Raw genomic sequence first — 13,580 nt, forward strand, 5'->3', positions numbered from 1 at the left:
TATTGATTAAATGTATAAAATTTGTATTTACTATAACATGTGTAATTACAATAGCCCGAAATATCTATATCTGGCAGATTTTTAAAAATTGAGCATGGGGATTCAGGCAGGGTTATTAACAGTGCCATAAGAATTTTAGAGAAAAAAACTTCGTGCGACTTCATTGGCAAATTATTTTTATGTTTCTAATATGATCTTACCGAAGATAAATAAAAAGATTCTTTATATACGATGGTTATGGTCCGTATATCACCTTGATTACTATGGTTAGTAAGTAGGTGGTCCGTATATATCAAAGTCCTCAAAAAGCGATGACTATTTCCTCAAACTTCAGTGAGTTATGTCACCGGAGCAACCATACTTTTATTCTGGTTAGGTTCGGCAACCACGCCCACTCGGCTTGGCAGTTGTCATTTTAATTTTCAGATTATTGTTTATGAACATTTTCCATGTCATATAACACTCAAAAACTTTATTATTTCAATTTTGAAACAAATACCTTCAGAGCCGTTAAGAACTTTTAGTTGTTTACATATTGAAAGAGATCAACTATTTTATAACCTCCAAAATTCTTTCAAAGAAAAATTTGGTTAACCAATGACAAGTGTCAAGCGGTCCGTATATACGAATCAGGTTACCTGAAACATTGAAAACCACTAGTAACCTCTCTGAAATTCTCGGCGATATACGGACCATACCCTTTATGTAGTATGAAAATTGATTAATGAAATTAACAATTCGATATATCCTAATTTATGAGTGAGTTGCACATTTTCTCATGTCCGGTATTTTAAATTAGAGCACAGATTTCTAGCAGAGGTTTGGTACTGTTAAAAGATGTGGGACCAATAAATCAAAGAAAGATGTTAAATGGTTTTATTCGTGCATAGATGCATACATTTAGATCCATTAATATTGACAAGACCAGCTTGACATCAATCTATCTATGAAAATAAAAGGCACAACAAAAGTTAGATTCTGTTTTGAAATAAATATCATCAGCTGTTCCGAAAATACCTAAATATAAAATTGTGCACGGCACATACAGGAATTGAGTAACATGACATTACTTCTAAACGAGAACATATAATGAAGTTGTTATGAAACTCAGCTTACATGGTACAAAAGTAGACAGAAATATAAAGGATTCCACATATTATTTGTGAAATCAAACTGAAAAATATTAGCACCTTGTGTTATTCTACAGCTACCTACATCCCTCAGGACAAATTCAGAGAACACTAACACACTAGCCAATTGTTCATGGACTGAATAGAAATGCATGTTGTTGGTCCAGTCACATGAAAATTGATTGTTCAGAAGAAATTCAGAAATTCATTTCTAAGTATGATGTATTTGAGTTCAGAATTCTGAGAGAGATATACAATCAACTGTATTCACTATTCAATAACTATTATTATATTATATATATAAGTTTGTACAACGAACTTTGATATCTTTTTTCTATTTTCAGTCTTCACAAATTATTTAAAAATGAAGATACACTATAAGCGGGAATGAAACATATTCGAATTTATGAGGTGTCATGTTAATTCTACGTATATTCACAGTAGGTATTCATTTGAAAATGTATTCATGAAAAACCGAGAGAAAATTTTCATTTTTTTGATTCACTTCAAATGTATCATCATTCACTACATTTACATATTAAACAAAACACAACTTATGCAAGCCGACCATGGATAACAATAATTTCTGTTTTTTCTGACCAGCAGATAAAACCTTCAGATCTAAAAGAAAGTTTTTACAATCAACTGAATTGAGATGAGAACACTAAGTACTTTATTCTAATCTTATTATAACAAATATGAAAAACTATGATTTTTTTGTAATTTCTTGGAAAATATTTATGCTGTTCATGAGAAAACTTGACATTGAAGTTTCAAGCCGATAATATGGTAAAAAAAAAACAGATCAGGTAAAAAAGTACACACCTGCTGTCCCAATATATTCTTACAATATAAGATTGAACTTTCATGTCCAGTTTTAGTTGGCAACCCTGTACAAATTTAACAGCAAGTATTGAAAATATATATAAAAAAGATATTCGAAGCTTTGGTTAGAATTTTTGTTTATAGGTGAAACAGTCCTTCACGAAATGAATTAATAAAACAAATTTGAAAGAAATGAGTTGGAGTTTCGATGATTTTTTTGTTAAAATCTATAAATGACCTTTTTTGTGAATATAAATTAAATTCTTGAGAAACAGCTGAAATATGAAACTTGAACGAAATGCCTGAATCAGGCAAAAATACAAGTTTAGAATAATTCATCTAAAGGTAAAGAGTAAACAAGTTTGACACTTATGCTTATGTCATTTGTTTTAGCATTCAAATTATTGTGAATACATCTGAGATTTTTATCATTTGAAAATTTTTAATCGATACGAAAGAATGGAAAATTCCACTTTTTCAAGAATATGATTCTGATTTAACAGTTCAGCTAGAGTGAATTAGAAGATTTAATGAATCTGCTAGTAGACCTAACCAGATATTGTAAAAATTTTTTTACTCGCTCACGTATTTTGGTTTCTCTAAAGTCCTCATGTTTTTTATCAAAACATAGGAATTTGGGCTTCTTAACTGAACTATTTCATTCAAATTTTGCGTTAGACTTCAAACTTTGTATGCATAAAATTTATCTGCTTCATTCGATGGAGAGTTCACCTAACAAAAATAGGGGTCGCTGAATGATAACTTAACAAGAAGTTGATAATGTGATGATACTACAGATGTAAGACACAAATATTCAGACATATCAATAAATATTCACAAGGAGAAAATTTTGAACTTATTTGGATCAAAGTCTTTTTAACCTTCGAGCAAATTGAACAAAAGCTGCAATGGAAATCTTGCTGCTTCAAATATTAGTAACAATGTAAAATATAAATTTTTGTTGGGAGTCGAAGAAGAAAGTTTATAATTGGATAAATGAAAAAAATGAGACGCAACTTGAACAAAATTTAAGACTATATTAAGGAGATGCATTTCCTAAACAATATGTTATAATTGTGAAAACTCACATTTGCTGCATAAAAAGTTATGAGGGCTTGGTCCCATTCTATAATGACTTCTAAATCGAGAGAGACATTCAATTCTGAATGTTCCGAAAAGGTTGGTTTTTTGCGTTATATTTAGATTTGTGAAAAAGTTCATAAGGGTTAAATCACAAATGGGTGGAGGCCAATTGACTTCCATGGACATGGCAATGGTCGCTATGGAGATCTCAACAGCAGTCACTTTTAATAAATTTCTACAAGATCATGTATTTTCTCTTGTAAATTCATTTCTAGGAGAAAATTTCAAGATCACATAGAGATTTATTGGAATGAGGTTGCCATCACTAGAGCGCTATTGGACTCCACTTGATCCTTATTTAACCCTAATGGACTTTTCTAGTTGGATTATCACAAAACCACCAGGAAAAAGAAAAACACACTATCCAAATGTAAACCTTCGGATGATGTGTTTTTCTTTATCAACCAATAAACTTTCTTTCGAGACACCTTGTATTCAATACTAGTCGAAAAAACTTGAAGTCATTCCTGCTCAAAGATTGAAATGATGATGATGATTAAAGAATAAGAAATACCTTGAAACCTTCGAGTTAAGTTGTCCTTGGACCGACCCTTGATCAAAGCATCAGAAAAGATACACATTTGACTAAAACATCAAACTTTGGCTTATTTATCACGATCGTTCGAGATCTGCTAACAAAAACTACAACATTTCGACGCTTGTCCCAAATGGATGGCACAAATACCGGTAATCTCATTACACACTCCATTCAACTGGATCACTGGCGATTTCTTCTGCAACCGATCATTTTCGTTTTGGTTGATGTCACCGTCATTGTTCCTGATCACACTTACCGCCCTCTGACGGCGGTTGACGACGTCCGGGTTGATCTTATCGCGCGCCAGAGAACTGCAGCTCTGAGCCTTGTACAGCCGGTTCTTGGTGAAGAGACCTTGGATCGGTATGCACAGCCTTTTGTGCACCTGGAAGTATTTCCCGATAAGCCTCATCTTTTTTACGGCCGACCGATTGGAAGTAACCACCTTGGTGCCCGGATCCGCTTCGATACTGTCAAACAAACTCTTAACGTTGTCTTTCCGGGACACGTGATGGGCGTTCTTTTCGTCTTTGGCAGGTTTTTCGCTCTTCTCGTCTACGCTACGTTTGTTGTTCATCGCCTGGAGTATCTTGGCGCCTATCCCTTTGCTGGTCTTGGCTGTGATGACGCCTTGGGTACCTACGATGGCTGTGGAGATGACCAGAGCGTGTGTCGTGTCTTCTTGCACCTCGGTGATGCGGTTCAGGGACTGACTTTCTCGCAATCGAGTCTCGCCGTTTCTCCTTCGACTAGATTTGTGTTTTTTGCCGATCAGGATGCTGCAATTGGTGATGTGCTGCCTCCCACCTGCGAAAAACGAGAGAAGAATTTTTAATTTTACGAGGAGTTTTTGATTCTTAAGGAATGAGTCAATCGTTGAATGAGAAATAAGGCATCAGTCAATGGATCTTGGTTAATGGAAGAAGTAGAGGGAGGAAGAGATTCAGGAGAAAAAAAGCGAGAGAGAAACACTCTGGAGGAATCTTCCTGGGTTGTAACATCCCAGAAAGTTCCTTTGAAGCTTTGATGCTGCGAATCTAAGAAGTATCTCGATCTTAGCAAGAATATGCTACACTTTCTCTGTGGATCCCTTACAAGAAATTGTCGCTTAGGATGCCCTTCATGAAAATGGAATGCAGATTTTGTAGGGAGAAGGAAGAAACTCCGATCACCTAGTAACGCAATGCCTTGTCATCACTAGCCAACGAAAAATATGCTTTGGACAAGAAACTTGTAGAATTGAGGAAGTGAGTCCAAACACTGGAGATTACAACTTTGGAACTGAAAGACAAGCTATAGATCATGCAATGACGAGAATAGCTTTGATGGGGAGCACAATAGAACATCAGGTCACAGTGCGATGGAACCTCATTAAATCTGATCTAATATCCTTGGAGCTTTTTCTAAGGGCCAGCTGAAATGTGGAAGTTAGCTGTGGGGCTCCATGTATATTGAACGAGACAAGTTTGTTGGAGAGAAGTAATTGAATGTTCTTCATCTTCATTCACTATTAGAGACATTTGTTCAAAATGAAACAATATTTCAGTTACTCTACCTGTATTGCCACCACTGTTGCTGTTCTCCTCCTTGGTCTCCCGACTGTCGTTGGTCCTATTCTGCTCCACGGTGATGTTGTTGCTGATGTTATTCGCATTAGAACCCGACGTCCCGTTTCCAGGTCCAGGTTCCTGCGAATCGCTACTGTCATCGTGACTATCCCTCCTGCCCTGAAAGGGCTTGGCCGAGGTTCCCAGTTTATGCGCCCTCTTTTTCCTCTTCTCGCTGTCATCATCGCTGGCGTCCGAGGAACTACAAGAAGCCGTCCTGGCTTTGTGAAACTTGGACTTACGCTGCTCGTACGGCGTCCTGTTCTGGTTCCTGCTGACGAACTGTCTCGACGGCTTTCCGCTGTTCTGGCTCTCGCCCTCCTCGAATATCTCGTTCAGGGTGCTCGAGTTGGAACCCAAAGGCGACGTCCTGGTCGGGGAAGGCATCGTCTTGTACTTAGGGATATTGGAACAACCCACAAGGTTGGTAGTAGTGATGATCGATATAGATATGGTTGAAGATTCGGTGATGACAGTAGTGGGCGGTAAGCAGGTTGAGGAATTCCTGCTCTTCAATATCTTCGACTGAACCGGCGAGTCCACCGATTTGTTCTTGTTCAACCTCCAGTTCAGGTGGGGGTTTTCTGAGGGTTTCGGCTCCTTTTTGAGTTCTGGTTTTTCCGGGATATCTGCAGGTTTTCTCTTTTCCGTCTCGGCCAGTCGTTCTTGCAGGGCCAAATTCAATCGACCTTCCGATTTTGATCCTCTTCGATTCAGTGGTACGTTTAGTTCCTCGTGAGCGGAGCATGTGGAGATATCTTCCTCCTCTTCGTCTTCCTGGACTATGCTGCACTTTCGAGATCGCTGTTAATGAAAAGACTTTGTTAGATCAGTACGATCAGTGCGTCTTAAATTTTCACATTAAATTCAACTATAGATTTGTCTCATCAAATAAAACACTTTTTCTTTAACCATTTTTCCAGATTCAGCTTAGGTAGAAAGCTATAAGGCATTTAATGGTTTCACCATATTTTTTCCGCTAAAAAACAGTGTTTTACCTATACTAGTTTTTATCAATTTTTTAAATAACATCACCTAAACTTCAATATTTCGATCTACCCATTTTTTGAAGTTTAGACAATGAGAAAAAACTGCGCCAGGTCCGGGATTTATTGACGTCTTAACATATTATAAATATACAAATCTATATTCACAGTAAATTTTAGATTGTGGTAAATTCTTGAATATCACCTGTGGTATATCTCCAGGAGTTCTTGGGACAGATAAAAGGAAAGGAGCGGCATTCGTTCCATTGTTATGCTTCTTGTTTGGTACTGTAGGTTGCACCGCTAGATTTTCCGGCCTTTGCATTTTGTTTGTATGTTCTTGTCTGTTGGCTCTCAGCTTTCGCTCAGCCAGAAGATAGTAGGTGGCCGTTATGTGATTGTACTCGTTTTTATCCAGACATCTGTGAAGAAAAAGCGACTAAATAGAATCGTGGAAACTTCTTCATGCTTAACATATATATATATTGAGGCAAACATACGTTTGAGTTTTAATTCCTTTCTAATGTATTGAGCACCCACTGTGGACGAACTGACTAGTGTAAGTCAAGGTATAACATTTTTAATGTTGACTACCGTGGGAGCATTATATTCAACAATTGTCATTACAAGCTGAAAATCTTTTCGAGCTTGTTCTAGAGAATTGAGCTACATAGATTTGATTTGTAATGTTGAAAACATAATATTTTGAATCTCCACATATGTTTTTCGTTCAATTCAAAGTTGAAAAAAATATAATAATTTCCCCTTTGGAACTTACTCATGTATTTCTTCTTTGGTTGCGATATTTCCATTCACTATTTTTTGGACAATAAAATTGTGATCTTCTTCAGACAACTGTTCTCTGGAAACTAGAGGAAGTATATCAAGGGGAGGGTTGTCCTCTTTTCCAACCTCTAACCATGGGTGTTTTTTGATCAGAGTCAAAGTCGCTCTCTTCTCTGGATTTCTTACCAGCATCCTCGAAATCAAACTGAAAAGAAGGAATTGATTTTAAAACTATTCAATGAGAAATTGAACTATTTATATATGGTTTTTCAATAGGAAAATAATTTGCCGTGTTTCCTGAACTATTGAATGATCAGTAGAAGTTAGGAATATTACAATAGTTCCAACTTTCATTTTGAAAAATTTCAAAAAATTATAGAGTTTTGTCTCTTTTGTAATGATTCTTTGTTTAGACTCTGTTTAGATAGAAATTGCACGGTTTTTTGTGTTTTGAAGAAATTCCACGAGACAATTATATATATTTTTTTCTTATGTGCGCCATTCAGAACAAGAATAGTGAACGCGTAGACTTTTTGGTGATGCCAGAAACTGGTTATAATGAGTGTAAAATCGATGGAAAGAGTTCATTCTAATCGATGCGAGACAATACCCCTGGACGAATAAAATATTTTCTCTAATTCTGTGGTTATTCCGTTCATTCTTCCACATCTTGTAGAACAAAATCGTGCGAGAATATATCAGAAACGCACAGTTTTCATGGTTATATTTTATTATTCTATGTTGGCACTCCGAACTTTCCGCTACGGCTTTATCTGTCAATTCATCAAATTGCCTTAAAGAAATCAGTTCTGCCAACCAACATTTTTCAATGCAAAAATCACTAAATTATATTTATGGAAATATTTCATTAATTTCAATGAAATTGCAATGAATTAGAGAAAATAATGTATAATACTCGTACAGAAGGCTCATTCTACCACTCGTTCATTCCAAAACTCGCCACTTCGTGGCTCGTTTTTGAATTTTGAACTCGTGGAAGAATATCAATGCCTTCTGCACTTGTATTATAAATAACTATACTGTGTGCTTTAGTCTCATTTCTCTATTGATCAATATCCCACAATTTTTTGGATTGTTCTGAAATGTTATTTTTCATCGTTTCAGTAGATATTTCTGAAATGAAGATATATAGCACGTTACAAATATAAAAAAAAACTTACTCTTTACATTCAGGAGACACATGAGTTGGAACACTGTATTTACAATCCATGATCATGGTTAAGGTTTCTGAATCGTTGGCTTCTTGAAATGGTGGTTGACCACAGACGAGCATGTACAAAATAACGCCTAAGGACCAAATATCTGAAAAAAATAAAAATAAATAAAAAAATAAAAATAAGTTAAAAGCACTAACGTGAAGTCAGGAGCTTTTGGGCGCTCATTAATTCATGCACCAATTGCACTATCAGAGTTTATTTATGGTGAAATATTGCACATGCGTTTACTCTCTTGAATAGTATTTCTAAAATGAAACAGTGATATACAGGGTGTTATCAAATTTTGTAAACGAGCATCTGCATAATTATCCTTATTTCGATGAGCGATTACGTTACCGATTCATGGGCAAATAAAGGAATGGTACTTATACCATATGGTGAAATCTACTGGTTTTCCTGGAGATAGCTAATTTTTCGATAAATCGTGAATATTTATACTTTTTCCCTATAATTTCAATGAACCACTTTTGAAAGCGAATTCCATTCGGGACGACTAATGAGAATGGACAAAAGATATCTTTATCTGTCAATAAGTTCTATGGTTTTCCTCGAATAAGCATTTTTCGTGAAAACAGCTGATTCTGAGAAAAGACCAGTGGAATTCGCCATATGGTGATAAAATTTGTACAGTCTTCGTTTGTGCATATTATGAATAGATAATATACAGTGTTTAATTAGAAATAAAGACCATTGACAAAAAAAAATGGGTTACGTCCAGGAAAAAATGTGTGAATGAAAATATTTTTATTACGTAGTGCTCAAGCAATAAGGTTACTTCATAATAGTAAGATTTCTACTAGGTTATGCATGCCTTGGTTCGGATTTCGCAGTCCTTCAATGAAATGCTCGACCGAAAACATTTCTGAAGAAGATCCAAATTTACCCACTTCTCGATGCGCATAACATCTGGGCCTCTCTTACGGCACACTATGACGTATTTTGCACCTGGATTTGCATCTCCATCCATATAAGGTTCAGTTGATAGAAAAACTAAAGCCAGCTTACCAAGGAATGCGTAGAACATATGCAGATTGGGCGCTTGAAAAACGTTTGGGGAGGTTTTTCGCAAAGAATTTTCTTCAGCGATGGAGCATCACATTTTTCACTTGGTGGCTATGTAAACCATCAACATTGTCGCATTTGGGTCAGTGAAAATCCTAATGTAACTGCTGAGAGACATTATATCCACAAAAAGTCACCGCATAGTGTGCAACTTGGTCTGGTGAAGTGATTGGCCTGTACTTCTTCAAAACTAAGGTGTCACTCAAACCGCCAATTCTCATCCCTATAGCCAAATTATTATTTTTTTTTTGGCTTGAAATTAATGATATGGAATTGGAGATGTGGTTAATTTCAAGATCAATTCCCAAAACTCGTAATTTCTCGTTTCGGCGATGTGAGTTGGCCACCAAATTCATGTGATTTATCATCTTTTGATTTTTTGTGGGGTTATGCGAAAGATCATGTTAATGCTGATAATCCTCGAACTATTGACGATCTGAAAATCAACATCCTCCAAGCTAATGGTGAGATATTGCTCGAAATGCGGCAGCAAGTTCTCAAAAATTACCTCACAAGGATTGAGTCCTGTAAGACATCAAGTGGAGGACATTTAAATGTTGTTAGGATTCATCAAACCAACTAGCTTGACATTTTAACCAAATACTTGACTTGAAAATCAAGCTCGTGAAAAATTATATACTTGAGCTTGACTTGATTTTAGATATTTATTGCTTGAGCTTGATATGCACGCGTCGCACGGCATATATTTCTGCAATCTCAAATAAAGGGATTCCTCGAGCGCCGAGAGACTGAAGCATTCGTCAGTATAACTGTATTAGTAGTTTTCTCACATTTCTATGAAATCTATTGCTAGATTTTGATACTTTAAGAAATTTCTTTCCAAACTAGGCCAAGGATGCCTCATGTGTCTTAAATCCTGGATGGAAAATTATTAAATCAAACAAAGCCTGGAGATTTCTCAATAGTGAGAAACTTTATTTTTTTATTTTGTTATGATTTATAGTGATTTAATTTATGTTTCTATTAAAAAAAAGATATTTTCGGTTCTTTTATACAATAAGTTTAATGAATAGAAGTGTTTTTTGCAAGGTTCCTTCTCATTTCATCATTTTTTTTATTGATGTGATACTGCACGATAAAAATGCTAAAAATCAAGTAGCTTGATACGATTCAAGTACTCGATGAATTAAAGCTTGACTTGAGATTGAAGAACTACTACTTGACTTGAAATCAAGTCAAGCTCATGCCAAGTAGCTTTAAAATTAAGCCAAGCCATGAATCCCTAAATGTTGTATGCCACATATAATGTCAAGGTCCTAGCATTATATCGAAATAAGATTTGAAAGATATTCTAAATGAAAAAACATTGCTTTCACATTTACGTTCGGAACCACAAAATGGATAACCCTTTACAACCGGTTCTCCTATTCTTCCTATTCCAAGAAATACCGAACAAACACTATACAAGTCGTTACAAATATCAACACACAGCTACACAAACAGAAAGGATCGATACGTCGGAAGCGACTTCCCTCATTTGATACATGGAAAATTCCAGTCGTCCAACAACAATACTTCACATAAAACCCTTTCTGACGCTATCGGATTATCTCCTGGCTATAACTTCGTTTAGGTGTCATCTAAAGCCTCGAGCTGACCGTACGCGACACGCGAATAACGTCACAATAACGCGAATGCGGACTGCCAAGATACTGCAGAAAGTTTCGAATGCAATTATCGTTGCATATTCATCCCCCGAATGGATTCAATGTCGAATTGTAACGATGTTATATCATGCGTGCGGTACCTGATGTGGTGACCTTCGAAACAGAGGCTTTTATAGTTTTATGCCGAATTCAGTTGTGTTTTGCATAGTTCAAGGCTAACACGGGATGCATTTCGTATAATTAAATATTTGCGAAGCGGGATATCATAGAGGATATAATGTAATAGGAGTTTTGGATTGTAATTAATTCAAATGTACCTGTATGGAACATCATAAAATATTAATGGACCGAATGGACTAGTTTAGTGATGTTGATAATACTATATTTGACACGATAGAATTAAAATATAGAGCAAAACTGATAAATCAGTGAAAAAATTTTGAAAATCCATCAATAAATGACTGGGAAATAGATTATTTAAATTTACGTATCTTAGCGCGGAAGGTCTTTGGTCTGTGACGTCACGGCTCTTGCCTGTGATCGCTACACCATAAATTACGTTTAAATACTTAGCCGCGCCAAGGCTCTCGCGCCGTTTGTAGTTGTACAGTGTAGTTTTAACTCGAGTTTTGTTTTTATGCCACCATAATGGAAGAAGGCTTCGTGAAAGGACAAAGTGACAATTTGCCTAGGATAGATATATTCGCAGTGATGGAGTTTTTTTCTTCAAATCCATCTTATGTCAGTGCAGAAATAAAAGGAGTTAAACTTTTCAAGTAAGTATCTACTTTTGAGTTTGCTTCATCATGGTTCAACTTATAACGATGATTTATTTGAAAAACGTTTCATAAACAGTTTGTAGTTGAGTACTGGTTGTTGAAGTCTATCAATGGCAAAACATATTTATGTGAGGAGTAAAAAGTAAAAAGAGAAAAAAGTAATTTATATGTATGTATATAGTAAGTTATTTCAGCCATCGTGTAACGAACAAAACACGACACGAACGGCACAAGTGATTGCACACCAATGAATTCGTAAGCACTCTGCGAATACCAGTCGTGTGACGTCACGACACTTACACGTACTATGAAATTATTCTTCCAAGCGCAACTTCAAAGTCTCATAACTTTTTCATTTCAAGAGATATTTCAATGATTCTTCCACATTTTTGTTTCATTTTACTTAAATTTTTAGAATTGATCCCTAACAAAAAAATGAAAACTAGTCCATTGGGGGAAAAATCGACGTGTTTGAGCTTTTGAGTGTTTATCCAGATAAAAATCGATTCTAATGCTGGTCTGAAATGTCTTATTTTCACAATCAAACAAACGTTCTTTATCACAATTAACTTATTCGAAAAATCTCCTATGCTTTCTGTAGTATATCAAAGGAATTATGTGGAAAAACATTATTATACAATGATAATTGTTTCATTGCTTGTGTAGCACCGACGTCTTGTTGAAGATAAACGTTATCCACAGCAATTTCTTCCAATTCCAACCACAAAAAATTAAAGCTTGGTAGCACAAACTATTCACTGTACCAGTTGTGACAGTAAGGTTAAATATCATCAGCCCAAAAAACACCAAAACACATGTTGAGATTGGAAAGGATTTTCAACAATCATTCTTGGATTTTTCGAGCCCCAAATGCTACAATTCCGCTTATAAACGCAGTTCCCGAGGTGAAAATTGGCCTTGCAACTGAAGATCCCTTTTCGATTTGAATTTAGATTAATTGGACGCATTTCAAGAACTCATTCAGAGAATATACGACGTTCCTGGTGACTTGAGTTCTTGTGTTAACTTCAAAAGCCTTGAGACCTAGTTCTTATTAACTGAATCGAGCTCGTTGCGGCTGTTAGCCTTCCGAGAACTGCGACCAAATTGATCTTTTTTAACCCTACCTATTCATACAAACTCAGGGAGACCGTCGATACTGCTAACGAAACTGACGACATCCTTGGGATCCATGGCTATTACTGACTAGTCAACTGACTTTCCCATGTGTGTGGTTCTTAGGCCAGTCATTCCTGGACATTTGCACACTTTGTTTTCGTCTGTTTCTACCTCCTTTCCACAGAGCCTGCAGATCTTATCTGCTGACTTACCCAAATACAAAAAGATACAAAAGATATTTGCACCAAAAGTGTCCCGTCAGCAGTTCCACCAATACCCGAAACTCTGCTGGTGGTAGCTTCAAGAGCTTTCTGCTATAGATCGATGAAAGCACCACAAATTTCTTTGCCTTTTCAAGACCCGGAGTGTTTTTCCAGAGGGTGTTTCTATTGCCCCACTCCCTTTGTTGGAACGCTGTCTTATATTGGTCTTTTCCAAGTCCTCAGAAGGACTCAGGACCAACAGGTGTCAACCTTGATACTCTTTTTGCAAGTTCATAGGCATTTTCGTATCCTTCAATACCGCAATGCCCCGGTATCCATAGTAGAGTTACTTTATTGCCTCTGGCCAGGTGTTTTATGGTATTACGCCACTCCATGTCAGTAGAGACCACTGACTTTATGATTTTAGGGATATAAGCTTGACCTGGCTGTCCATAGTGCTTTGAGGTTTCTTTTGAGACATTCTTTGGCGCAAGTATAGACAGCTAGTGTCTCGGTTTTCAAGATAGAGGGAATCT

General features: G+C 36.2%; 1 protein-coding gene across 2 annotated transcripts in view; it reads right to left on the bottom strand.

Annotated features, from left to right (window-relative positions):
• Positions 1-862: 862 nt before the first annotated feature.
• The window catches only part of LOC123674024 (SNF-related serine/threonine-protein kinase), a 71,023-nt gene continuing 58,305 nt past the window's right edge, over positions 863-13,580 (bottom strand). For both annotated transcript variants that reach the window (XM_045608833.1, XM_045608834.1), the window contains exons 5-9: positions 8,197-8,338; positions 7,008-7,220; positions 6,435-6,651; positions 5,192-6,047; positions 863-4,443 (exon numbers count right to left, since the gene is read on the bottom strand). In XM_045608833.1, the coding sequence (XP_045464789.1) occupies positions 3,731-4,443; positions 5,192-6,047; positions 6,435-6,651; positions 7,008-7,220; positions 8,197-8,338 (2,141 nt within the window). In that variant the 3' untranslated portion in view covers positions 863-3,730. The remainder of the gene's footprint in view (positions 4,444-5,191; positions 6,048-6,434; positions 6,652-7,007; positions 7,221-8,196; positions 8,339-13,580) is intronic.

Source organism: Harmonia axyridis, chromosome 2 (genome assembly GCF_914767665.1).
Source record: "Harmonia axyridis chromosome 2, icHarAxyr1.1, whole genome shotgun sequence".
In the NCBI taxonomy this organism is placed as follows: Eukaryota; Metazoa; Arthropoda; class Insecta; order Coleoptera; family Coccinellidae; genus Harmonia; species Harmonia axyridis.